The sequence below is a fragment of the Lingula anatina genome, chromosome 3 (genome assembly GCF_051362555.1).
Source record: "Lingula anatina isolate TDL-2025a chromosome 3, LinAna3.0, whole genome shotgun sequence".
Lineage (NCBI taxonomy): Eukaryota > Metazoa > Brachiopoda > Lingulata > Lingulida > Lingulidae > Lingula > Lingula anatina.
The window spans coordinates 33975971-34003688 of record NC_141769.1 but is presented as its reverse complement, the minus strand read 5'-3'; the positions used below and the strand labels follow the sequence as shown (position 1 = coordinate 34003688).

Below are 27718 nucleotides of genomic sequence, written 5' to 3'. Positions count from 1 at the left end.
ACATACTGTGATGGGTGGATCTTTTCACTGGGCAAAAATGATCAAACTTTCAGATACATAATTTTTTAATCACAAAATTATACATAGATATACTAGTAGCATTTGTGGTGCTTTAACTGCATATACCAGAACTATAGAGTAGCCTGCTTTTAACTTTGTTGGTACAACTCAATAGGAATGTTCTAATTTTTAAAAATTATGTCTTAAAAAATACAGTTTTAGTAAAATTCACAATTCTCCCCCATTGAATGATCAAGTAATTTCAGTAAATCATACATACTAGTTGCTCAGTCACAATATTTGTTTTATTTTGATATATGAAAAAATTATAAGGAAATATCTACTGATGACAGAGAATTAAATCTTTGAACTAAAGCTGTTATTATTATTATTATTATTATTATTATTATTATTATTATTATTATTATTATTATAATTTACATGAGCAATACTGAAAATCTCTAATATACTATAGTATGTGTGAATGTGTTACCACTGAAGTTACAAACTGCACTTAAACATGAGAAATATTGTACCTTTTAACCCTGAAGTGAAAAAAAAGAGAAACTGATCACAATCAATTGACTGAGCAATTTGATTGCTATCAATTCTAGGACAGTTCATTGAGGAAAAGCTATGAATGGAGCCTGATCAAACACCCTGCTGATTCTACCTCCATCATGTGTTTACCTATCTTTCAAATAATCAACGTTCAATAAGTCTGTACTGAAGCCTTTTTTACCGTCAACACCTTTTGATAACAGTGTTTATTCAACCATTGTGTCGATCTGTTTGTTGGCTTGGGGGCGAAGAATTGATAGTCTGGCATGAGTGCAGATGCCTTGTGATTGGCCGTTTGTAAGCTATAGTGCAGAACTCAATCAGTGAGGAATTCTTCTTTAAAAGAGAAATGAAGTCAAAGGTTGAAAAACACTCGAGGTGTAAGAAGTTAATATCATGTAATAGTATGTACCCACTGACCAAATATGACTGAGGGGGCAAATCAGGAGAAATTACACAATGGTCACGGTTCAATAGATACCATTTCACTGACAAACAGCTATTGTCATAAATGAGACTGGTTATTTTTCTTCAGCACTGAATTTTACTTCAATAAAAATTATACAACCCTGTACTTTTCCTTACAATTGCAAGGCATCGTGTGGGTTGAGACCAGTTCTATTGAAATGAACATGTTTGTGCTACTGGTGTTTGTGTAATTTTATCCATCATTGGAAATTGAATGTATGGGAGTCAAAAAGTTTACAGGTTCATCAGGTGTACTTGACTGCACCGAACTTACTTAGACGACACTCATCTTGGCAATTTATTTCACTAAATCTCTTAAACACACAAGCAACAAATTTTCACCAATTCTCTCCCTGTTTGTAGACTCTGGATCTATCAGTCTAATTGATTGACTGAGTGCTTTGAACCTGTAAAATGATTGAAAACAATCAACTTCCTTAATGTGAATTTAATTATCCAAAGTTGGAAGTCAAAAATGTACTAGGGTCACTTGGTGTACCTGAGTTTTGTTCAACTGTACACAAACTGTATATATATGTGGGAGTCTGTTGTGATGAATGGGTGCACCAAGTACGCTTAATTTCATCATGATTTCTCTTCCTGAGACTTGACAAAAATAAGCAACACTTCACATACAGTAGCTGTGAACAAATGAAGGGCTGGGAGTTTCTCATTGATTTTTAATTTCACGTGCATTTTCTCTCATGATTTTAATGTAAGTTTTTAAACTTGGAAATCATAATGCTCCTCTTCTCTATATCCTTTGATCACTTTTTCAGTCAGGACAAGTATATTTACTTGTATGAATAGCTTGGTTAGACCTTTAAAATGTGTAGTGTGGCAGAATGCTTCACTCTTTAAATTATTAAGCTTTAAAAGTACTTACATATCCTCTTTGTAGGTTTATACAGCAACAATGAATACTTTCTAATTATATTTTCATATAGGTTACTTTTCTCCATTTATTTGAATGTTTGCGGTGTATATTGGCCTGGTGTAAAGATGTGTGCAGACAGGACTGTTTTAGACAAGAAACCATGCTTGTGCCCTCAGATGACAGTTGTGAACACATCTGTTTATACATCAAGAGCGTATTTACAGTGGAGATGGGTAGACCTATTATGATCCATTTTTGCAGGCAGCTTTAGTATGTTCAGTAGACCCTAGCAAACCAGAGCACAGGGCTTTCCTCACTGTGTTAGAATGCCAGTGGGCAGACAACCAACTCCACTTGTTCTCCTTGATGAGTTTTCTATAACCTTATGGCCTGCTGAGGTAGGATAGACATAGTTAGGTTAACCTAGCTCTGCTGGAAACTTGCCTGTAGCCTGATTTCCGGGCTAAAATTGCTCCGGTCTAAACACGTCTTCTGTGTGCTATTTTATAGGAGCCATAGTGCTGTCATCAAAGAGAGTGTTTTGTCAGGGGAAGTGGCAAGTCAAGACGTAGCAGACCTTCAAGGTTTATGAGTGACACCAGGCGCCAGTAATCCTGCCTGAAGTGAATCCTGCCGTTGATATCCAGTCTCAGTGTTACTAATAGAGCCACTGACGTGGAGGTGCATGTTAATAGGATATTACATGACCTGGATATCAAATATTACTTGTTTATGTGACACTATAAGTTTGAAATATGCAAAAATAAATAAATAAATAAATAAATAAATAAATAAAATTGAAATAAAATTAATAACATAAAATGAAAACATGTATGTAAATGGCTTATGGCATGGCTCCTAATCTTTTCAGCTGCTTGTGTTATTAAGTAGATTAATCTACAAGCTTTTATTGAAATGTCCAAATTGTGGAGGCAAAGATTATAACATGTTCCTCCATGGACAGTTAGAGCAAACAGTGACAAAAATAAAAGGGGAAAAACTGATGACAGGATCAGTCATGGTGACCTTGTCAAGACCACTGAGTAATCAGAGATAACCCAGTAAAAAGGTCATTAATAAGTTCCTGTTTTTTTCTCTTTGTGGTGGTACTGTTTTTTGGACACGCTTTACTTCCTCAATTTTGCCGTGTTTGTTGATAATGTATTATGCAACATTGTGCTGCTGCTTCTTAGAAATGATTGAGGAAAAATGAAAGTGTTTGTTCATAAAAGGCAGTTTTGACCTTGAAACATCATGTTTTTATTATGAGATATGTGCAATACCAGTATAATGAATCTTTTACAACCATTCAGGATTTATTTGAAAATGAATGTCAATTTTTTGTAAAAAAAGCTTAGTTTAGTGTTATTTATTCATCTTACTGGTGAGGAACTAGTGTAATATTAGACCAGCTGTGTCCTGGAAGACATTCAGTGAAAAAGAAAATTATAAAAAAATAAATAAATAAACAGTTTTGTTGAAACATAAAACTTATAAGGCAGTGCGTGCTAGCCTAGTAAATACTTTTTGAATGTCATTTAAGTCAACAATATTATCCCTATAATTCAAGATAAGACTTCAAACTTCAGCACTGGTGACCTTACAGGTGTGATAGAATTCTGTAAAGTCATACAGTAGCTATAACCCAAACAGCTCAAACAAGTTGCTGGATTGTAGGTCTTCATAAAATAATGGGTTGTTAATTTGAAATGTAAGAGATCAGCAGACTAATGAAGATATATTGATGTAGGCGAGGTGTGAATTTACCCAACATCCTCACCTTTACCCTCCCACCTTCTTCATAGACCAGATTGTCACAAAGGTCCACTAAGGTGAAACAATTATTACAATTTAGAAAAAAGTTCATCATTTCTTATATAGCACACATACACACAGATGTAGTGAGTTCAGTAGGGAAAAACATTTTCGCATTAATTTGACTGCCTTAATTAAGAAGGTTGCTGTTTCTGTAGTAGAAGCAGCATTGATTAAACCTGTTACACCTAATATCACTCTATATAGACCTTTTAATTCATATCCAAGAACTTGTTACTGTTTGACTAAGAGTTCCACACAGCTCTACCTCTGTATACTTTGCCAGTTCAGAGGAGTCAAATGAGGAAAAAGAGACATGGAAAAATGAGATTAAGGGCTCCACTAGTCTGTGGCTTTCCTGCAACAGTTTTTACTTATTCATGAGACATGATTGCATTTGGCTTTTGAAGTATGTTTCTGTTAACTTGTTTTTCTGTAGTATGGAGTTGAATTTTGCTGCAAATTGTAGTCATTTTGTACTGTGTCGGAGGAGGGGGGGGGGGGGTGGAGGGGGAGGGGGGGCATTCATGCTTACTTGACAGATTGATGCATTTGGAAAGAGGTTTGTTCTAAATCTGCTCTAAAATGTAATCCAAGTTAAATGTCATTATGGTGAAAAGTCCGCTGTTTCAGAAAGATAATGTCCCATGGATATTGCTGGCTACCGACCTGCTCATCTTATGAGAGGTCCAGGTTACCCCCCCCCCCCCCCCCCTTCTGAAAAAGAAAATAATTTTACTGGATTAAAATATTTACCCATTTTCCTAGAAGCACTTTCATTAATACTTAATTCATTCATCTCCAAAAGTTCCATGCAAGACCACTCTCTGTGGCTGGTTAAAATCTATGTCCATTTGGTGTTATATATTACCTTTGTTTGGTTAGGGTGGTATGGCCCAGTGTTCAAGAACACACATATTACTGAGAAATGTCCAACAGCCAGTGAGTAACTCAATTCTTCACTTTGATGTATGGAGCTGCAGTGGTATTTTTCACAAGAAACATTACATATCTATGGTTAGAAATTGGAATCTACCAAAAATAAAAACTTGTTAAGAATCTGCTAGGTGAAATGTTTTTACTTTCAGGCATGTTTCCATTTTTAAAATTAATAAAGATATTTTTCTAACGTTTATAACTCTCAAAAATGACTGACTATAACTAGGAAGTAATTTTTCCAGGAAAACACCAAAATAATGAAATGTCATGTCCAGAATTTAATTCTATTACGTGACAAGTCCATTTAGTAAACAACATTCTGTTTAACAGGAAATTAGTAATTTCCCACAATAAAAAGGTTTTTATTGCTGTAAAACGATAAACCTTGATGTTTGATGAAAAAATCAGCTGTACACCAACATTGGTGGTCTTTCCTTGGGTCTTTCAGAGGGTCCATGTATAGAACCAGATCTACCTGTGCTTGGCTCTTACGCCTATACTAACTTCTATACAAACCAAATTGGAAATCTGTATTACCTCCTGATGAATAAATAAATATGTGAAGTAAACAATATACAAGAGGCTATTTTTTTCTTTTAAATGTGAAACAAAATGCATATCATGCTAATCAAAAAAGTAATAAAAGTCAAATGTATCATGTTTGGCCCAATAAAGGTTTCTTATGCTGTCAGAGAAAAGTTTTCAGAAAATTTGTAGTTGCACATCCATATCTCCCATCACCCCGACCCCACCCCCCACCCCCACCCCCCACCCCCACCCCCCACGAACACAACACACCGCAATGTTTGTTCTTTACCTTGGAATTTCAAAAGGCAAATAATTCAGTAAGCCTAATTTTTATCTGCTGTGGTTAGTACTAGACCAAATTTTCCTCCCCAATAATTTAATGAATGAAAGGAGGTCAAAGTGCTTGTTTGTTATTTCCCTTAGTTCAGAATGAATGAAGGCTATTTGTTTGCTTGGTCTATTGACTGAGCTACTTGGACATCCGGTTAACGTAATCACCCTAATACTACATTTCAAAAGTGAAATCCAGGTAAATGGGTACGTGAACGTGGGTGTTTCTAGGCCAGGATACTCTACCTGTACTGTACCTGTACTCTACCTGCACATGTACAGGAATAAACTGTTTAAAACCTATTGAATTGATTCCCCAGAGGCTTGTTGAGGTCTTTGATCACTTAATAAATAATTCATTTTCACCTTTATGAAATAAGAATTCTGTGTGTAATGTAAAATGTTGTGTTAGATAATTTGGATTCTGAGGATAATGTAGAATATTGCTTTCTTATGCCTGATGTACGTGATCTTCCACTGACATTGGAGTTAAATTGTAACAAAAGTCTGTTTCCTGTAATTGGAACCAACAATTTTTTTTTTTTTTTTTGTATAAACGTGACAATTAACCCGGCTTATTATATTTTGATTAAAAGAATTAAAGTGTCACCTTCACATTGGATATTGCTCCATTAAGGCTAAGTTATTATGTGTATAACATGTCTGCCACAGGATCTATTAATGAAGGCTTCATTTAAAAGAATCCTGTAGAAATAAAAGGAAATTAGTTCACGTGATGAGATAATGGTGAAATTAGAAAAAAATGTCCAATTTCTTCTCGTTTTAATGACATATTAAAGGAAACAAGAATAAAGTTTTTTTTCATATTTTATGTGATTTTCAAGGAAAGACCAAACCTGAATTAGGTTTAATGTGTCTCCTTAAACAACCCAATAGTTTTATTAGTACGCGCTGGTAGATGACAGCATGGAGAGATGAAGACAGTAAGGGTGGAGCCGGGGGGGGTACAGAAACATAATGCCCGACTTCAAACTAAATTTATAATTGATTTGAGGAAAACTGGTCCCTGCCTGGCTTTGTCTTAACACATCCTTCACAGAATGTACAAACTCTCTCCCTCCCTCCCTCTCTCTCTCTCTCTCTCACACACACACACACACACACATACACACACACACACACACACACACACACACACACACACAGTGCTAATATTGTATGGACAGCAGTGGGTTGGTGCAATTCTTGTTGATCTTGACTGACTGAGCAAACACTCTGATACTACAGCGGCAGTGGTCAAAGGATGTCCATAATACAAGATTACATCACATTGTTTATATGTGGGTTTTCTGTTGTTGTACACATATAACTGCTCTTTGTACCATTCATGCACTGAAGATCTCTAGTGAAGAACTGGATAGGGTGCATGCTGCACAGCATTGGAAAATATCAACATGGGCTTTTCGAATGGAGTTCTGTGTAGGAATATTTTCTTACTTTTTTTTTTCAAATAAGAAGAGAACATTTTTGCAGCTTTCATACACGATCCGGGACATTTTCCACGTTCTGACTGACACAATGACAACAACAACAACAGTGAATACTATTCATTTGCAAGTGATTTATTGATTTAAAAAATTACTGTATTTGAAGTTAGAAATCATGTAAAATCATCAAGTTTAATACTTGACTAGATCTAATGCTACAGTATCTCTGGCAAGGCCAGTGTTTTAAAAAAGTTTGTATACACGTCCTTATGTACAACAAGTGGAATAAGACTTCACTTTCTTACCAAATACACAAACATTTTGATTATAACAAGTTTTTATACACAATAAGTTTTGACATTTTATAACAAAAAAGACAGCTGAAGAGAAAACAAATAAGTACAACTGTAAAAGAATAAACAAAGAGTCACTAAATGATATCTGTACATCAACCAGGCAGCAATGAAGGTAGGGAAGCCACACCCTTACCCAACAACATAATAAAACAAGTTTTAAAAATCCAAAGAAACAAAATATTTTTTCAAAGCCACATCCTGCATAGCTGTAAACTGTGGTAACAATCAAACACTTTGGCACTCTAATCTGAGAGCAGCTACACTGTTAGAGCTCTCAGCACCTTTACTATGTCTTGTCTATGTGTTGATCTTAAAGACAGACATTGCTCGTCAAACATTTCTATTCCTCTCCATCTTTGACACTTTCCAGTTGGACATCATACCCTAGAAAATCTTACCATGGGTGAACCCATTGCTATACCCATATATCATACATAGCTGGGAGAAAGTGATCTTAGATGAAGAGTTACTGTGCTATACTTCTGACAAAGTAACAAACATTTCTCAATGTAATACCACATTATTGCTTTGGTTACCATTACACACAAACAAATTAATAAATCACAACCTTAAGGGACTCATTTTCTTACTTTCATGTTATAGACATTTAAGGTGTCATTGTATTTTTTCCTTTACACAACCAATCATACAAGGTGCACAATTACTGAGGACTGCAGAACGCCATTTTAATTTTAGTAGATAGAAAAATAAATAAATCCCCTCTTCAACTATCTAAAGTAGTTCTATTTGATTATCTTACTACTTTGATCTGTCATTTGAGTACAGGCGTCCGTTGTAAGGAAACAATGAGTAAGACCCAAAACGTGTGATTGGCTTATCAGATCATGATAAACTATGGGTCGTAGCGTACAGTTTGAACAGGAGCTTGAAGATAAACTTCACCGTTAGCACAGCTAATCTGTTTGCTCCGTCACTGCCATGTGACGGCTTCCCAAACATGTTTACTATGTCGAAACCTTTGTGCAAACAATTTATACTCAAAGTTGCGAAATTCTTCCAATGCACATCACGTAGACAAGATTATATTTTGAGTGGCTAACCCAGTTTTTCTATGATGAAATCTAAAAAGAGCTGTCCTGCGGGACACGTGCTGCCCCCTGGCATGATTCACCATCAATTGCGGATAGGGCAGTCGTACAAGTTCTCCTCGTGCTGGCTAAATTAAGCTGCTATGAAGATATTCAGAAGTCTGTCAATCCTGAAGTTGCTAGGCATTAAGTCTATCTGACGTAGCTAATTCCAAATCTTTGGCACCCAATTAAAGCACTGCAGTCATTGGACCACCCCAGGGCAGCCCGACCTGTACCGCCAAACACGCCAAGATCCGCTACCAACCAAAGTCAAGTTAACACAAAACTCAACCCTTGCGACAGGTTCACTTGCTTTTGGGCTCGTGGCGCTTCATGTGCAGAGCCAGATGATCCGATCTGGCAAAGGAACGTTCACAGACTTTACACTTGAAAGGTTTCGCACCTGTGTGTTTTCTAATATGGCGAGTAAGCTCATCAGAACGAGCGAAGCGCCACTGACAACTCTGGAAGTGGCATTTATATGGCTTTTCACCTGTAAAGATAAAGTAATGAAACTATTAAGGTCATGAAGCAATCAGTGTAGAGACAAAAATATCTACATAGTGATTAAACACAATGAAGTCTGAAAACATCATTGAGTCATGAACCAACTGAAATTTTTTTGGCTTTTTTCTGAGAATACATCCGTGGATGTTGATAGGATACTGAAGGAAATACAAAAAATTAAAGTTTATTTCCCTACCACTCTGTCATGTTTTGATCTATTGTTCACAACTGAACCAAATATCATAATTATTATTTCAAAACTGTTTACTCAGTGTGGTGTGTGGTATGTTACAAGTGGCTGGTACAAATGTTAACATTCGCCTTCTTCATATGGTAAAAAGCAGGAGGCTAAATTCCACATTATATAAATAGAATTGACTCCTTTCCAAGATACATTATACTTGTCTGTCTTTTGGCCTGACTTGTGAACTATGTGATATTTATTTCTGCAGTTTAAAGTATAAATTACCCCTGATGTTTAGATATCCTAACGTTCTAACCTACTTTAAAGTTTTTATGGCTTTTGGCCAAAGTTGAATAATTTTGGTTTTGCTATTCAAGTTATTTCTACCATAGTAGTAAACAACTTTAAGATAGCCTGATAAACAATAATAATTTAGCTGAATGAGACAAGATATGTAATTTTGTTGATATTAACACTCATTTTAAACATCTGAGCCCCTATATACTATTTACAGAAAAGTAATCTTCACGCATAAAAACCCATTTCAAGATTCCATCTATTGGATTTGATCCAAATGCTCCCCGGGACATTTTACATACCTTTTTCAGATTCACAACTGCAGCCATCCATGTATACACACATTATCTTAATGTTTTCCATAAAATTATACCCTATCATTTATGTTGCATCACAATTTTTTTATTAGAATGACACCTAAATGGGGAGGGGGGGGGGGGGGCAATAAGTATGTGACATGTGGAGCCCTTGTACATAGTCTTTCAAAAAAATTTTTTTGACATATCTGATATAAGTACTTTAACTTTACTCTGATTATGGATATATTTATCATATTTAAGTAACTATCCTGTCCATTGTCAGGGCCTTTCACTTCATATCCATGGTCAGGGCCTGCCAGTTCCTATGAAGGCCCTGTCTATGGTGATTGTCATTACACTGTTGTCACTTGGGTGTCCCCGACAGAGAACCAGAATGTGTACACACACACACTGCTATTGCATTATCGTAAGAAGATTTATAGCTCAAAACTGAAGGACTAAAAAGCTTCTGTGTTGACTCTAGCAATAACCATTGGCTAGATCAATAATGACACTATTCATAAGTGCGTTCAGTGGAAATTCAAACATGGGCATCATTTCAGTGAGACATGTCGTTGCCATGGTGATATTATCCAGCTCTGTCAACTACCCCAAACCATTGTCAGTACCTGAGTTCAGAGTATACATCAGGGTATGTGTCTCTATGACAATATTTACCATGAATTAACTAACAATATATTCATTTGCTCACCTGAATAAGTTTACCAATTAATGACTCTGAAATAGTGAATGTTACTTAACCTTCGCCACCTCAGTTCTTCAGGCCTGGGGGGAGCTATGCCTGCTATTTATTTCCTTCACTTATGTACTCTAAGTCCTGTGTCTATTTAAAGGTTTTCTGTTTCCTAACTTAATGTGCAATTGCTCGTGCCCCTAGCTGAAGTAAAATGTCTAGCCCAAGGGGGAATTGGATTCCACTTTTTCATTAGTCATTTCAGATTTTTTCTTGCCACTCACACTTATCTTGGTAGTATAAATTGTTCTACCCACGTTTTAATTGTTTGTACAATTGCAATGTGTTATAACAGAGTTGGAGACTCTGTCAGGATGCTTCCAGTGAACAGGAATTAAAACCACAGCTTCAAAAGCACCTCCAGAGATCCAATTTTAGAGACAGGCCTGGATCTTGTTTTCATGTTCTTTATTTCATACCAGAGAGGATTTATTTGGCTTGGACTTCCTGGTTCTATGAATGTGTGGGCTGTCTCCAGCTGCTATTCAGAGAACTTGGTGATGACCACTGAATCATCATGTACAGCTTCAGTACGATGGTTGAAGCCCATTCAGCAGTGGTCGGTGGTCGGATATTGCCTTACTAGTGCCCACCCAGTGAAATCCATTCTTAGCACTCAGTGCAGCTACAGAATGAGTTTTGCTTCCAAGAAAATAATTTTCTTTTGATTTTAAGCAGGATATTTCATTTAGTCTAATAGATACATCCTTCTGATATATGTATTCCATATATTTTCTCTAATCTATTTTAATTTCCTTTTGCTACTTCATTTTATCTAATTTCTTTCAGTTGGTGATAGTACCAGTCTCCATAAAGAGCTCTTTAACATTTCTTTTCATTATTTATAACTATTGATATTCATGTATATCATTTTTAGGCACTATATGGAATAAAATAATCATTTTATGGAAGAAGTAGTACCACTAGAGAAAACTTCAATATTTATACTCCACTCTCTCTGTTGACCAAGCTCTAAAGCAGTGACAACCCCTGCAGATAAGTGGTAGCACTGGAAGGGGGCACCTTGCCAGAGCCAAGTGCTCTCTACCCTGTAACTTTAAACTTCAATGTGCTGCTAGCAGTGTAGGAGAGATGCCCACAATTACAACCACCACCAACTGCTTTCACTACTTCCTCTTTCTAACAAAATTACCGGACTGTTTTGGAAGATTACCGAATGACACCAGGTCTCAAGTTTGTGCAATTGTCAGTTGCACTGAGTGGCCACAGTTGTACTAAATTGCTTCCCAAGTCTCCACTCTGGGCTTGACTTCATTTGAAACTGAAGTGTTATTTTTGTTGAAATTTAATTTAAATTCAAATTTGTAAGAAGTTACTAGTTTTGTGCTTTATTTTGAAATGAGATTTTAACAACCTTTTTGAACAGTGGTAACATGCGTACGAGGCAATCCTTAATCAGTACAAAAGAATAAGATTTCCAACCAGTTTTTTGTTTGCACTAAGGAACAAGTTTTGTGTACTGGATAACACGTCCCTAAAGTTTACCTGTCTGGAGCAAATTTCTCAGCTATTATGCATTTCAAAGCCAGGTTTCATAACAGACATAAAATGTTATTTTTAACCTAGCAGCCTAGATATTAAGTCAACTGGTCTACCTGAGAATTGTCTAAATATCTGTGGCACTCTGACATCACCAGTTGATCAATTATCAATTTTATGCTGGAGATAATGGTTGCAGTTTATTTATGTATGATGAGAAGACCATCTAACTTTTGCCACATGAATTAAACTATGAAGGCTGTACACCAATACAACCGAAATTCTATCAGTTCAGTAAATAATTCATTTCCATCTCTATATTTCATACTGTTGGTAGGGCTGTGAACATGAAAACAGCTGATTGTTGAGTATTTGTGTGAAGCCCGCGTGTAAAATTGTACAAACTACAGGATAAAATCGCTCAGAAACTGATGTGGATTAAGCTGAGTACACAATCTTTCCATTAAAGCCACTTAAGAATGCAATTATTGTACCACCACTGCTCATTCATGAGGTAGAAATCCTCGGCTCTTGTAATGCCCTTTAAAGCAATCAACAGAGTTTATCTGGAATGATTTGAAAACCTATTTAGTTCATACTGTACTTTTGCCTACATATCCTACAATATAACCAGTAGCCATTGCAATGCTCAAACATTTAATTCTATCATGAAAGGATTTTCATGGCCAGTTTTCATTTCACTGGCTAAGCTTCAGGTTATAAAAGTGTGTTAAATCTGGGACCATGCACCATTTGCCTATGGGACACACTTAAATATGAAATCTGGCAATTAAAACATTCCCCAAGTTGTCACGAAACCGCCAGACTGGCGACAACGTTATGAGAGAATCATGATGATTGTTGATGTGTTTTCATGTGGGCTCCTTGGCAAGTAGCCTGATCTCAATAAATGGACAAACTAATGAAGTCAGTTCTGTAGTCTGCTAACACACTGACTAATGCAGCTACACTAGCTTGGTTCATCACTCTGGCTAAACTGTCTACAGACTGGGCTATATGACATATGAAGGTCATACATCAATATGAATACCAGAATCATAATGCTATATGCACTGAACCTAATCAAACACATTTCCTATGACACCCAAAGACTCAGTAGACTAATTGGTGATTTAGGACCTCCTGTTTGCATGGGAAGGCAAATGGTTAAGTGTTTTCCTGATGAAATGAGAGGATGTACGGCAGCCAGTGCTGAATACTGAGTGTAATATATGTTGTGGTAATATATGTATGTGGGGAAATATGCTGGGAAGATTGTCTGACCATTGAGTATTTAATGAAATAGACAGGTACCCTCTCTCACTGTCTTCACAAAATATACTTTGTACATTGTACAACAGAGAAAGAAATGATATATAGAATTGAACAGCAGATTTGCCATTAATTATGGTGAGTCAAAGACTTAGGTCCAGATTAATTAGCTTGCACTTCATCCTAGGTGACAGAGTTAGATATGATGACTTGCGAGAGAGGGCACCTGTTTGTGAGATGATCAATTCATATTATCTACCTGTATGAATTCTTTGATGTGCCTTCAAGTGGGAGCTCTTCGTATATGCTTTACGGCAATCTGCAAAATAAAAAAGATCATTTTGTTATTATGATAATATGACACGTAAACTGAATATCTGGTTTTTATTACATTATATGACAGTGGTTAATGAACATGTGACACTAACGTACCCTGTATATCAGACTTCCTTTTCAACACGGGAATTCATTTCACATCTGATTACATTACAATTTATTTAATATTCCACAGAGGACGCCTCAGATGGCACCTTGCACCAGGTGACCCAGGTAGAGGGATACAATTAAGAGTAAACTAACTCTTTGACTGGGATAACATGTCACAAAATGATACAGGTGATTTTAATAAATGCTCCATTCCATCTCTTAACTAAACAGCTACCGACTCCATTCAATCTGGCTAATGAAAAACTGATAGGGAGGATTAGGCAATGCGGCCCTATGAAAAGGAAGATTTGGAGGATGGCTTAATATGATTCCTCACTCTCAGATACCTTATCATCAGTACACATTGGATTTATTGTATGTAATCAGCTAAGTACTGACTTATAATTATGATCGAAAGAAGGTAGCAACAATTGAATCCCGCCCCGCTGTAATGAATTATGCCCTCTCTCTCCCCTCTTTCAATTAGAGGGTTATTTATTGCGAGTTAGAGGCACTTGGGTCATATTTAACGATGATTGTCATTTTCAGTGTTCATGATTAATCTTGGTTCGCTGATGCAACTGCCTCGTATTGATGACTCAAGTTTTACTTGGAACAAGATGAGTGGAAAAGTTTGTGAAAATTGCTTGTAAAAACCGTTTTAAGTGCAGATCTGGACGGGACGCGGGCTTCTTTCCAATTTTCTCTCCTGTTATAACTGTGAAATTTAGAAAAGGAGACACTTTTGAATTGCGGTATTGTGTAGTTTGTTTGGACTGGAAGCGAATCATGAGACGATGTGGTCTTAGTAAAACATATTTGGGATAATTGACCAAGCTCCCCGTGATCAATAGATGTGAGGGTATCTTTTTTCGGTGATTAACACTGAAATCACTCAAGTTATGAGGAAGTGGTCGGTGAATTTATAGCAGCAGATGATTGAAACTTGCGAGCCCCGCTGGACCACCAAATGCGGTGATCTCTCTTTACCATGTGGAACAAGTAGAATTTATCTGAACCGCATTCTTTCACGTTGTGTTTTTAGAACCGTTTGTAAATTAGTCACGCTAAACACTGTCAGATCAGTTTGTCTTGGAAGCATTTTGCCCTGAGAATTATTACTCCCATATGTGTCTGACGAAAATTAGATTTCTCCGAAAATCCTTGACAGAAATTGTCTTTAGGTACGGAATTTTTGAAGCGTTGTCACGAGGTCCCCTTTAACTACCTTTTGGCAACGCTTTTTATTGCCCAGTGGGCCAGTCAGTGCGTCTCCGATTATCAAATATTATCTGACGCCCTTCAAAAAACCATTAAAGTTTTACGGTGTACTTCTTTTACGCATTATGCTCCACTTGAATGCGTGACCTGTTTAAAACCTCATTTTCTGCGTTTGTGACGTAAAATCTAAACTACAGGTAATTTGCAGCGAGCAGTTTAGCACTGACTTGGCTTAACTGGTTCTAAGACGACTCTTTCACGTACAACTGATTCTAACTATTTTTAGACGTATATTTTTTGCCTGAACGAAACACGAGGACATTTTTACACTATCCCTAACTATCCCAGCTTTTGAAATCCAATATCCTACATAGGTAAACGGGGGCATTACGTTTCAAAATCTCAAAGTAGCGTTAGATTTCAGCGAAATTCTTATCAATGCTGTTTACGTTTCGTTCTTCTGTTGCTGGCGTTTGTATCTCAGCTTAGACGATAAGAGGTTCTTACTGGGGCCTTGGGGATCCGTGATTGAGATAAGGTACCCCAGAGAAGGGGGGGAACGCCATGTGTCGCACCATATGAGAAAGTTCTCACAACCCTTGGAGACTTCTGCAAGAATGTGACATTTGGCTGACCGAAATGGGACGTTCTGTCGGTAACATCTAGATACCAGGCAAAATGCCTAAGGCAAGCAGTTTAGCAAATGCACTCAACAAGCTCACGGAGGGAGGGGGGGGGGGCCTTGACACGTAACTATGATGTTAACGTTTTTGCTTATCAGACTGTCATTGCCCTCATAATTTATGACCTTGGAACAAAAATACCATGTTAGCTAGCTACTCGTAATTTTAGCAAATGTTAATAGAAACTCAACTAAATGTGACCAGAACCGACATGGTGCAAGGTACCATTGTATCTGGAAGAAACTAAACAAAATCTTACTTGGATAGTCACAGAAGTGTATTCTTCTCTTTTCTAACTCTGGGTTATTCTTTCTGTTATATCTAATAGTTGTACATCCTGGGTAGGTGTTCTGGATCTTCCCCGTGGCTGTCGTAGGAAGACAGTTCAGCATTGTGATGCCGTCAAGCACGGGGGTGGGGATCATCATCCCGGGATAGGGCGGGGGTGGGGTCCGCCTGACGATCTCCTGCTCTGGGCTGCCTGGCTGGGAGTTGGGCGGGGTTGGGGGCAGTTGCTGATGCTGGTGTGGTGCCTGCTGCATGTAAGGTGAAGATTGCAGGACCGTGTTCGCCATAGAGTACTGCTGAGTGGCTGCCGAGGACACCGGGGTATTGATGGGAGAAGGAACTTGGAACTGTGCAAGGTTAACACCATTTGGGTTGTTGTTACTGAACATTACTGGCCTTGGGACTGGGATTTGTAAACTACTGGGGCGTTCCAGTTTAGTCCTTTCAAACTGGCAGTCAGTGCTGCCCTCTAATTTCACATTGGCGGCAGCGTACGGGACTCCCCCCATGCCGCCGTCCATAGGAATGTTCACATTGTATTTACACGCTGCTGCCTTATTGAAGTTCTGCTGCTGCATACAGTTTGATGGAGCATCGGGCTCCTGTTTGATTTTAAAAGCATCTTCACAGTCCATTTTCACCTCCTCCAACAAGCTTCCGTCCAACATGTCCATACTGGCACTCAAATCCTCCCACATAGAGTCGGACTCGGAAGCTTTCTGCAAATCGCTGAAATCGGGGCTGCTTTCTTTCTTTACCCCGAAAAACTCGTCCATGATACTGCTACCGTTCTGGCTGCTGTCGCTTCGACATTCCATCACATCACTCGGAGAATGTTGTGCGTTAAACAAGGCGTTTTGTGGCACCGCCGCCGCCGTGCTGGCGGCCAACTGTCGGGGGTAATGCATCCCGTTGGCGCTGGCACGGTTCTGAGAGAGAATTCCAGTTCTCAGATATCTGTAATCATGTTTGGGCACCACCTTCACGTTCACGTTGATGTCGAGCCCCCCGGGACTGGCATGGGACGCGTCCCCGAAGAACTCGTCCACGTAGCTGGCGCTCGTGCGGCGCGGTTTCTTTAATTCTGGCATAGACGTCTGCCCGTATTGAAAATTACCCTAAAAAGATGAGATACATTATGAATATGGTAAAAATATGAAGAAAAGTGGAAAATATGATAAAAAGTAGAATATCTTAACTGATTTCAAACACCTCAGTCTTTGAGAAGACTTGAGCTGGCTATAATGATATGTTATCTACGGGACTCTATGATTTATTGTGATGATATGCATTTCATCAAAACACCATCACTTAATAATAAGGTACCGCCGGGCTGGTAAACAACCTTTAATGCTACATTCACCGCTGTATCTCTGCTGAGGCCGATGAGCCCTCTATAAACTTTACTGTAAACTACTACGCAGTGGCTTTGACGATGTTTGCGACGCAGAGGGACGTCATCGGGAACTCGATCTATATTTACTCTGAGCTCACGTTTTAGTACGTGTCAGAAATCAAGGTTGTTGTTTTCTCCTCTACGCAGCTGAAATCGAAACCTCCCCTTTTTCAATGACATAGACCCTAGGATACGAATACTCTATAATTGTTATTTATAATATGGTAGTGTTTCTTTTAGAAATGAGTTATTGGCTTTCTCTATTTCGGTGACTGAGTGCTACAGTATTGAATGGTGTGTGTAAAGTCATACAATCACCTTCAAGACAACAAGGGCGAATGAATTCGATCCATTCACTTCTTTATAGATGACTCTTTGGAAAAGAGACGTATCGAATAAAAGCTGGCATTTGAATTACAATGGTTGTTTTTGTCCCAGATATAGAGATATTTGGACGGAAGCCAACTCGGGTAACGTGGTACGCCTCACATCCTGAAAGTACGCCGATTAATTTCTCGGGCCCACCGCCAGTAGATCTTCACCTTGGCGTCGGTATTCCATTAATCTAAACAGTCTCATACCGATGGGACATGTAGAAGATCACTTGTTCATTTGTGATCATACATCCCGCTATCACACGTGAGTACTTGGGAGGTTTCCCCGCTAATACTGTATTGCGAAATCGTCGTCCGCCCACTCACCGTCCCAACGTGCTTCAACGTTTACGATAAAATGTGTTCTACTAAACAGTTTAATCGGCGTGGGTGGTTACAGGTAAGCATTAAAGCAGCCCTCATCGTTTAACTCCCTTATTTACATGAATTCATTTACTTTCACTGTTCATATTTGCGAGGTCAATAATTAGATCTTAGGTGAATGAATTTATGAATGATGCTGATAGTAGCGCTTAACAGTGACTCAGCGGCATCGAGCTCGTAAACAATTTCTGGGCTGAAAAGAAGTCCACCACTAATCGAGGAATTAGCTGTACTATATCAGGTCCTTCAGTGCTTAGTAATCACACTGTAATGGTGTACTTAAAGCAAAAATCAATGATGAAATGTTGATGCGAAATTATTCCCGCCAAATGTTTCTGTGGACCACCGTGCTAGTTAATAACTGAACAATGTATCAGATAATATCAGATAATTAAATGGTGTGTAATAGGCTGCAGTAAATAGCTTTGCCCTGTGGAGGGTAACCGTTATCCTTGAATTGTATTCTATAAACTTGATCTTAAAATAAACTACCTATATACAACATGGATAGATGATACCTTCATTCCATACATTGCTGCAATGCCTCTGCTGTAATTTCACTTTGAGTGCTATCTATATAATGCCCCTAATTACATAACAGTAGCCGTACTAGACCCTAGCGAAGTGAAAGCTGAAGCTGTGACTTATATTAATAATAGTAACCCACCGGCCCAAGAAATCGTGCCTAAAGACACAAGTTGTCAAGAACAGTGTATAAATTAATAAGAAATGTCTGTAATCATGGTGCTAAGCGTGCTTACCTGCCACGAGGCTGGGGTGGCAGGGAGAAGGTCCTGCGGCGGGAGAAAGCAGTCGTCGGAGACGTCGGGTACGATCTGATCATCAAATACGTCCGCTGTAAGACATAAAGTTTCGGCCATCGGATGTGGATAAAAAGTCTGGTAATTATGGTCCCTGGACACTCTCAGTTGCGGTAATAAAGTCACTGACTTGTGGCACTGCGTTTTAACAGTAACGTATAACTTGCTCCGTCAGTCGTAGTACAGTTGTTTGTGAGTTGGTGAATGAATGAATGAATAAATAGTACAGCGGGTCAGTGATGACGTTCGCTATGTCAGGTGACTTACTAGGCTCCGCCTTATTTGCCATATATGGCACATGGGTTCCTAATATAGAAAGTCGACCTTTGGACCTTCTACGCACTTACTAAAATTTTCCACACGGCATGCCGTCAGCGATATGTCAATCATAAGCAGTGACCCGTAAAAAAAGTTGAAGGGATACCTTTGGCTGTTAGAACGCGACGAAGGTGACCCCTGCGCTTCATTTACACTCGGCACGCTACGGAGAACCTCGTAAACATTCGTATTTGCGCATGCTTACTTCTAGAATGTACTCTAAACTTTGACGTCACAAGGTAGTGTAAACAAACTTGGAATAACATATCTCATGTTCTTTCATGGTTGAGATTACCGTTGTTTACTTGACTACATCCATATAACTAATTCAAGAACAATCGCCGGAAGTGGAAAAGTAAATACATATTTATATTATTCACGGTTGCCTAACTTTGAGTTTCTTTTAATGAACTATTTTTTTTTAATTTGGCGTTTTAAGTGCGGTGTGCAGGGCCGTGGCTGACTAACCTCGTCATTAAACCAGGATAGAAAAACAAGTCTATTTCCCAAGAGCTCGGGCAACTTTGATGAATAGTGAAATTTATCGCTGAAATCTTTTGTAAGGATCCTCTACCACGCAGTACCAGTTAACCGAGGACCGGATATAAAGGGCGTTTGATAAAAAAAGAATAATGATTAAAAAAAAAAAAGTAAAAAAGACTAAATAAAAATTTGGGACTAATAGATGTAATATTGCAGGGTAGTCGAAAAATTACCCTAAAATGACAAAAGATGGGGCCGTGTTAGTATCTTTGTAGTATTTTCATTAATTTGAAAAAAAATCATGTTGTCGATAAAGGCTCCCAGTGTAAGGTGTATCTTAAAATTTTCATTTTTGTAAAAAGTTTTTAAATATTGACCTACGATAATGGATATTTCGAGGAATATGCCGTCAGTAGCCTGTACGCAAATATGTGGGCCTCACTAATTAGAAAATAATAGACGAAGACAAAAATATCTTTCGTGCGATAAGTTACAGTTGGATAAACAAACAAGCGAAATTAAAGCACTTAACCGCACTAACATGCGTGGTATACCCGTTAATACAAACACTGTCAACAGATTGCGCAGGCAACTAAAATGCGTTAGGTGAGATAGCTCCGCGCAATGTGCCGGACTCTCCAGTCTTGATCAGTATAGCAAGCGCACCGGAATGGAACTCTCCATTACCACAAGAATGTTTCAACAGGGGGCAGATCTGTCTTCAGTCTCGGTCTGCAATCTTCAGTAACTTATCCCGAGAATAACGATACAGTGAACCAATTGTCTTCATATACTTTAATGAGCAATGAAATGTTTTCAATTAGGCCTTACAATTTTTGAAAAAATAATAACATAAGCATTTTTGAGAAAAAGAAAATCAAGCGTTCTACTATAAGCATATCTTGAAATTAGTCGCAAATGCTTATTCTCAATTGATTAAGAACTAAATTCGTTGCACAACTAACTTTACAAATCTGTATGTGTAATGAACTTAGACTTTTAAATAGATTTGACATAAAGAATGAGAAGTACCTAATCCACATATTGGCTAAATTAAACGAGGATATAAAGAATGAAACAATGACGTACATGCGTCATACTTTCCTGGGTAATTCTTTACTTTTACAATTTGATAATTACAGTGATCAACTGCATCTAACAAGATATTGAATTACGTCACTTGACATACTCTGCAAAAATTAAATAAGCCCCCTGGGCTTATATGTCGCAAAGGTGTTTGGAATTTGATTTCGTTAAAAAATAATGGATCTTTTTCCAGGTCAAGAGTACATGTCCACAAAAAAATACGTAGCTGAACCTACGGTAACTAGTATTTGCATTCACATGTAAGTGTTGTGTGGCCGTTATCCCAGGATTACACTGACACGTGTACTTTGAGCGAGATATTTTCTAGGCCTATCTTATAACTATGAAGCCCAATTCATATCATGGTTATAAAAGTAACCAGACAACTGTGCATCTCGTACTAATAGTTATCTGTATTCAGTGTGCTATTGCTATGAATAATAAATACCCTGTTTAGCCTATATACCACGGACAAATGTGTGTACTTTTATTTTGTCACCATTTTGTCATGAATTGTACTTGTCTGACTTGGGCTCAACGAATTAGGTGAATTTTACTTTGAATATCGCGTAAATATGTTGGCATTGAGCGCCTGGCGTACTCCGATGCAATGTATTACCTCCATTACATATAAGAAATCATTTTATTTAAACGAAGAACCTATCGTTACTCTAGATTAAAAAGAGTTGCTCTCTGTCGACTTTGTTTTTAAGCCAAAATTACACAGTGAAAAATAGTTTTTAAAGTGAATGGATATTTTTAAAAAATGATAAAATTAACATTTCTGAGACAAAGAAAATTAAGAGATCGACAATTAGCATATCTTGAAATTAGTTGCATTAATGTTTATTCCCAAATAATTTGGAGCAAAATTCATTAGAATTATAACAGTTTCCATTTAATAAAACGTATTAATCGATAAAATATCTGCTTTACAATGCAAGTTTATAGCACCAATAGTATCAAGAGGGAGAGGCCAGGCGATTTTTTTTTTTTTTTTTTTTTTGAGTTTACTGAAAGGAGAAATCGTTCAATATAGCCGTGAGGCCATCTTGAAAGTCTTTATCCAAATCGTAAATAGAACCATTTCCGTCCCTTACTCGTCCAGAAATTCTTCTTATTTGTTAAAACACCTAGAACGGACATCGTAACAGCTTAATGGGTGTTTTACGACTCACCTCGGGAGATCTAAGTGAGACTACAACACGGCGGTAGAGTATAAAAAGATGTCTCGTTATCGCTCCGTGTCTCTTTACATTGACGCAAGCTGTGCGCCATATACTGGTGTCGGTGCTGTGAAATTTGAAGGCATTTTGGTCTTAACCAAATAACAAAATGGCTCGATTTTTGACGTTTCTTTGCCTGGCTGTGGTTTTCCTGGCAGTAGTAGAGGTTTCCATGGGAGCTGGAGGGTAAGGGATACGTCACATTAGGATTTCTAGGCAATTTTTTCATTCTCTCTCTCTCTCTCTCTCTCTCTCTCTCTCTCTCTCGTATATACGCTCTTTCTCTCATTCTCTCTCTCAAAAAAAAGAAAAAAACGCACGCGCGCTCTAACGCACGACACTCTTTCTTACTCAAACAGGCGCGCATGTACACACATACCATTTAATCCATTCACATGTGCTCCACTGAACTGCGTCGTACATTGAATTAAGAGTGTAGTAATGTTCTCTTATGTTTCACTCTAGTAGTTCGCACCGCAGACGTGGATACGGATACAGCGGAGGATATGGTGGCGGGCGACGCGGATACGGCGGGCATGGTGGGTACGGCGGCGGATATGGCAGAAATAGAGGATACAGCGGCGGATATGGTGGGTACGGCGGCGGGTATGGTGGAAATAGAGGATACGGCGGTGGATATGGTGGAAATAGAGGTTACGGCGGTGGATATGGTGGAAATAGAGGATACGGCGGTGGATATGGGGGGTACGGCAGTGGATACGGACAAGGCCATGGGTACAGTCGTGGCTACAAAAATTATGGCCACCAGACCTATGAGTACGGTCACTATGGAGACGGGGGTTATGGCGGCGGTTATCATTAATAAATGGGTAAGAGAGAGAGAGAGAGAGAGAGAGAGAGAGAGAGAGAGAGAGAGAGAAAAAGAAGGTTGTTGAGAGATATAAAAGTAAATTTGGATTTGGAATTAGGAATAGGCACGTAAAGATAAAAATTCTACTTCACTGTACCTTCAACAAAAAAATAGTGCTCGTGACATGATATTTGAATAATTTTTTTTTTATTTGATCGTTCGGGTTTCCGAAATAAATGTAGACGATAACCCTCACGCGTCTTTTTATGTGATGGAACAGCTACAGTATTTAACTATTATGCAGCCATGAATAAAGCACTCGTCGGACGCGATCTACCGGTCAGTAATTTCCGCGATTACTGAAAAAAGTGCTTTCAGTTGAGTGTGACAGTGTTATTACAAAATTAATATTTTCACACTTGAACGGATTTGCAATGTATCAGGAGGTAGCCTGGCGCGGCTCACTTCCTATCACACCATGGTGGTGTCTGCGGCTTAATAGAGCCATCATATGCAAAAAAGATTTACCAGGGGCAAGACGAAGACCACTGGCACGCGTCTTTTCTGTAGTCATACATAAAACACACACACACACACACACACACACACACACACACACAGAGAGAGAGAGAATTTGAGAGAGAACACATACACACATACACAGAGAGAGAGAGAGAGAGAGAGAGAGCTGTCTGTAGGACCAACAGCGAAATTACTATTTTGTGTGTGAAATGAAGTTCATTTTTTATTCATTTAATACGATTGGTGGTCATTTCCATAGCAACATAAAGGAATTATGACAAGTTGTATTTCAAGTCGTAAACTCTCTTTGTATGCACTCTGCTTCAGTTCCCTTTTTAACAGTGCAGTCACAGGAAAGGTGACCCCTTGAATTTTATTGGATTATCTGTTGTAAACGCTGTTGGGTTTTAAATATATTTTATTGCAATCGTTGCTGTTTGATGTAAATCGTAAAATTAATCATGAATATTTTCTACTTCAGGCGGCTCTATGTGTTTAATGATGGCATAAGCGGTTGACAAGGAAGATAATACAAAGATGTTTGATGGCAATCAAAATGCAATCAAAATGATGACTCTTCTGCAGTTATACTTGGTGTTGAAAAGTATAGAATACAGCTCCTGGGATCTAAGATGTAGGATAAAGCCACTGTCTCTTTCACATGCTGGTTATAATGTAATTATCAGGACAGTCATTTATGTCTCCTTTTAATAAACCTCAATAAATCCGATATGTTGCCGTTCTAACGCAGTTGTTGTTATTATTAGATATACGTTTTATGAGAATACTGAAATACATCCTTACTCGCAAAGAAGAAGTTTAAGGATTGTCTTTTAAACGAAAAATTACTGTGTTGGAATTGAGAAATGATACATTTAGGTAAAGATGCTTTCAGGTAAAAATTCTGAATAACGAGCCTCTCTTTGATGGAGTACTTTTCACGAAGTAACTTTTCGTTTTAGGCAAGGTAAACGGGGTCGGTAGCTTTTTTTAAAGTGATGTTAAGGGTCGGTCGTTATTATTTTTTTTTTAATTTATTTTAATTTTTTTTATTTATCAAATCAACGATCCATGCATTTTACCCATTTAAAAAAAAGTGCAAAAAATATTCAATTTCTTCAAAATAAAGGCCGGTTGCGCGCGTTAATCAACTTTCCAATTTTAAATTTGTCTGGCCTTGCCTTCACACTTAACGTTTCCGGTAAGTTCAGTTTCCCCACGGTCCCGGTGCGTCGTGTTTGGGTAAACAGATCGCGGAATATTATTTCTCATTCAAAGTTTGAGATGCTATTTGAACATGACTTCTACATGAAGTAATAGATGATAGTTTAAAATTATACACAACTGCCTCACGGTTGGATTTTGAAATACATAAATCTTTGCAATTGTTACGATCTCGACTTTCCATACCATCTTTTGATTTTACTTTGAATTTTTCTTTAGTAAACTTCATTCTCAAGCCAGGGGCTGTATTGCAACACCGTTCTGCCGATGTGATCCATATCTATACCAGTTCTTGGCCTGTGAGTAGTGCATGGAGTGCGTCTTGCAATCTTTGATAGGATGGGTAACTCAGGCAACACCGCAAGTTATGTTGTTGATACTGAATGTTGCTTAACTTTTAGTATTGTCTCAGTAGTCTGATCACATCAAGTACGCTGTAGCTGTAGTTATTAATATACGTTTGTTTGTCAAATGTTGCCAAATATGAATCAAAGAATAAGCGGCGTTTGGACTGTTTATAAATTTTATTACATCATTGACGATCATTTTACATAATGAGCAATCAGTACGAACTTGGATTCCAAAGGGTCCATTTTCAACGCACAAAAAAGTTTCTATTATTTCTGTGGTGTCGGTAAAGCCAAATCTTGATGGCTGTGGACTTGAATGCCCTACTGCTATGATGACTTTATCGATGAAGACGATGTTGCAATTTTCTCGTCAAGATGCTTTGAAGTAACGCAAGTACTAAAAAAGAAAATGATCTTATTTTATATCATAACATACTCCAAAATGACAAGGGTAGCTCGCTTTGATGAAGGGGCGTACGAAAGAGACCAATGTTGTTGCGTTTCTTGTTTTCGTAATTTTGTGCATGGTTTAACCACTAATATTTCAATAAACTGCATAAATTGGGATGGGGCACGATTCTAATATCAAAGTAATATAGTCCCTTTCTTAATTTCAAAATTTCAAATTGCTCTCAAGTTTTTTTCATAAGCTAACTCAAATTTTGGATGAGATATCCAAATTGACAGGCAATGATACAGCGAAAAGAGTAAATATGGAATGAATTAATCTTTTTACCTTTTTATTCATTTTTACCTTAGTATGGGTAGTATTTGCCTTTGCTGTCGTAGCCGGAATTTCTGTAATCTTTGCCGTAACCATCGGCATCATAGTAGCCGGCATCACCTGGGAAGTATCCATCTTTAAACCCGTCTCCACGGTAGACGCCACGGTAACCATCTCCACGGTAGTTATACCCATAGCCGCTATATCTGCCGTAACCATAGTTACCTTTGTATCCATCCGCGTAGGCCCCGACGTAGCCACGGTACCTAAGAAGAAAAGGGGAGGAGAGTTAAGTTTGTACAGTCAGTAGGCTTTGATTTTTTTGAGCGATTTCTCCTGTAAAATTGGCATTATTTTTGCTACATGCATCAATTTAATCTCAATTCAAAAATAAAACAGTCCAACGTTTAAGTAGTAAAAATTTAAAGAAAAGACAACCTGACGCTGCGACTTACCCGCGTCTGTATGCTGTTGGCTTGTAGTAAGTAGCCGACACAACAGCCACGAGGAGGGCAAGGACAACAAACTTCATCATCTTGTTGAAGATCTGATGTACAGCAAAGATAGAACTCGGTGTCGTCTGCAGGATGGCTTGGACTGTGAGTGAAGAGTCGGAAAAGTTGTGGTGTTTTATACCTGCTGCAGTAATCACCTTGCATGTTGTGGAGAGCTTGACTTTTCAAGATAGCGCTAACGACCCCGGCTGATTCTGGTAATTTTATCTGAATTACACCGTAATTGCGATTATATACCACGTAAATGTTTTTATTGATAAGAGACGCCCCATAACTAGCCTAAACATAGTATCAACAATGATACGATGTGATTTGAGAGATTAGTCTTTGCAACCACGGGGGACAGATCCAGTCTGAAGACCTCAGAAACAAAAGATGTTTGTCAACATGATACCGGCAATAAGAGTTATCTGAAATTTAAGCCAAATGTTGTTGAAATTGGATTTCAAATATGAATATCTATACTATTCTTTTATTTCCTTTTTTGTATAAGGTATGAATAATTTAAACGAATTGCATGTTTAAAATGCATAATCAAATATGTCGTAGCATCATTTTACTTTGCGTTTTGTAACGACAAAATGAATGTTTTTATTATTCACGCAGCAGTTTTATAAGTAAAATTTTGTAACAAAGTGGAATATCTATGAGGGTGTATAATGAGAACATCTGTTTCGAGTTCTTTAATAGGCGCTTCATTAAATTACCGCAGTAAGGTCGCACCCCAGATTGATCGAGAGTTCATCAAAATATTCAATTAATCTGCTATCTCTCAACATTTTTCTTCAATTATTTCTAAAGACAACAAGATATAAACTGATATATCGAGTCTTTACACCTTTGACGACCGGGTAAACATATACTTATCATATAGGTGGTACAGCATCAGATTTTTAACTCGGGGAATATGGCATTTAAAAGTGTTTTTGTTAAAAAACGGTGCAGGCGATAGCGATGTGACACACCTCTCACTTCACACTGGAATGACGGTGACAGTAACCACAAATTGTGTCAATAAATATCCGAAATGGAGGGCCAGATGCAATCTACATGATAGCTAAGGATTTGAGATGATTATCGCGTTCTAAGTTGAAATTTTGGAGTGATTGTAGTCATTTTACTACCGAAGAAGTTTGTTAGCAGGCAAGGCACTTCTTTGAAAATTTGCTGGAAAAGTTGTTTTTTTAAATCACTTCTCTTTTCTCATTTTTTTTGTCTTCTGATACTTTGGATAATATTTGGTTGAAGAAAATATGTTTGAAAGGTGTCGGGAATAGCTATCTGTTCGTATAGATGTAAAAGCAGTAGTCCGCCCTGTGCAGCAATCAGGCAGAAGTTTTATAAAAATTTCGCAAGTTTTATAAGCATCTAAGTTAAAGAGAATTTGATATTTATCGATATTAATTATAATTGCTAGTCATAATTGCTCCCCCTCCTCTCTCTGTTGCAGCACTACAATCTGGGGCGTAGTTTTTTTCAGTAGCCTAATCAAAATCATTCAAAGTTAATGAGACGTAGAAAAAGTCTTAGTTGTTCGGAAGGAATCACACATCTGAGTTCTTTCTCTTGGCCAGAACGGCGAGATAAAAAATTCTAACCTCAACTTACACAAAGGGATCAATTTTCGAAAAAATGTAGCC

The 27718-nt window shown here is 37.9% G+C and overlaps 3 protein-coding genes across 9 annotated transcripts; 1 reads left to right on the top strand and 2 right to left on the bottom strand.

Moving 5' to 3' along the window:
* Positions 1–7080: 7080 nt before the first annotated feature.
* On the bottom strand, positions 7081–19033 carry LOC106155790 (uncharacterized). The gene is made up of 4 exons (XM_013530791.3): positions 18760–19033; positions 15816–16962; positions 13486–13545; positions 7081–8906 (listed from the first exon to the last, which is right to left on the bottom strand). The coding sequence occupies exons 1-4, from the start codon at positions 18877–18879 to the stop codon at positions 8719–8721; spliced, it is 1515 nt and encodes a 504-aa protein (XP_013386245.2). The 5' UTR covers positions 18880–19033; the 3' UTR covers positions 7081–8718.
* Positions 16962–24011, top strand: LOC106155788 (uncharacterized). 6 transcript variants are annotated; one of them, XM_087008084.1, is made up of 3 exons: positions 16962–17879; positions 22401–22762; positions 23747–24011. In XM_087008084.1, the coding sequence occupies exons 2-3, from the start codon at positions 22439–22441 to the stop codon at positions 23762–23764; spliced, it is 342 nt and encodes a 113-aa protein (XP_086864210.1). In that variant the 5' UTR covers positions 16962–17879; positions 22401–22438; the 3' UTR covers positions 23765–24011. The 6 variants fall into 6 exon arrangements, with proteins under 6 accessions (XP_086864210.1, XP_086864209.1, XP_086864208.1 ...); XM_087008083.1 differs by having other exon boundaries at positions 22398–22762; XM_087008082.1 differs by having other exon boundaries at positions 16962–18014; positions 22398–22762.
* Positions 24012–24994: 983 nt separating this feature from the next.
* LOC106155789 (uncharacterized) lies at positions 24995–26245 on the bottom strand. Of its 2 annotated transcripts, none has more exons than XM_013530790.2 (3): positions 26019–26245; positions 25576–25829; positions 24995–25236 (listed from the first exon to the last, which is right to left on the bottom strand). In XM_013530790.2, exons 1-2 carry the CDS (start codon positions 26096–26098, stop codon positions 25595–25597), a joined length of 315 nt encoding a protein of 104 aa, XP_013386244.2. In that variant the 5' UTR covers positions 26099–26245; the 3' UTR covers positions 24995–25236; positions 25576–25594. The 2 variants fall into 2 exon arrangements, with proteins under 2 accessions (XP_013386244.2, XP_013386243.2); XM_013530789.2 differs by having other exon boundaries at positions 25594–25829; positions 26019–26237.
* Between the last annotated feature and the right edge of the window lie 1473 nt (positions 26246–27718).

Bases quoted from the DNA above. Each gene is read 5' to 3' on its own strand.
- LOC106155789 (XM_013530790.2), bottom strand. From the start codon at position 26,098: ATGATGAAGTTTGTTGTCCTTGCCCTCCTCGTGGCTGTTGTGTCGGCT. The intron at 25,830-26,018 runs GTAAGTCGCAGC...TTTTCTTCTTAG, and splicing joins CCAACAGCATACAGACGCGG to GTACCGTGGCTACGTCGGGG.
- LOC106155790 (XM_013530791.3), bottom strand. From the start codon at position 18,879: ATGGCCGAAACTTTATGTCTTACAGCGGACGTATTTGATGATCAGATC. The intron at 16,963-18,759 runs GTAAGCACGCTT...TCATCTTTTTAG, and splicing joins CCACCCCAGCCTCGTGGCAG to GGTAATTTTCAATACGGGCA. The intron at 13,546-15,815 runs GTAAGATTTTGT...TTTATTTTGCAG, and splicing joins ACACTTCTGTGACTATCCAA to ATTGCCGTAAAGCATATACG.
- LOC106155788 (XM_013530787.3), top strand. From the start codon at position 22,042: ATGGCTCGATTTTTGACGTTTCTTTGCCTGGCTGTGGTTTTCCTGGCA. The intron at 22,119-22,397 runs GTAAGGGATACG...GTTTCACTCTAG, and splicing joins GTTTCCATGGGAGCTGGAGG to TAGTTCGCACCGCAGACGTG.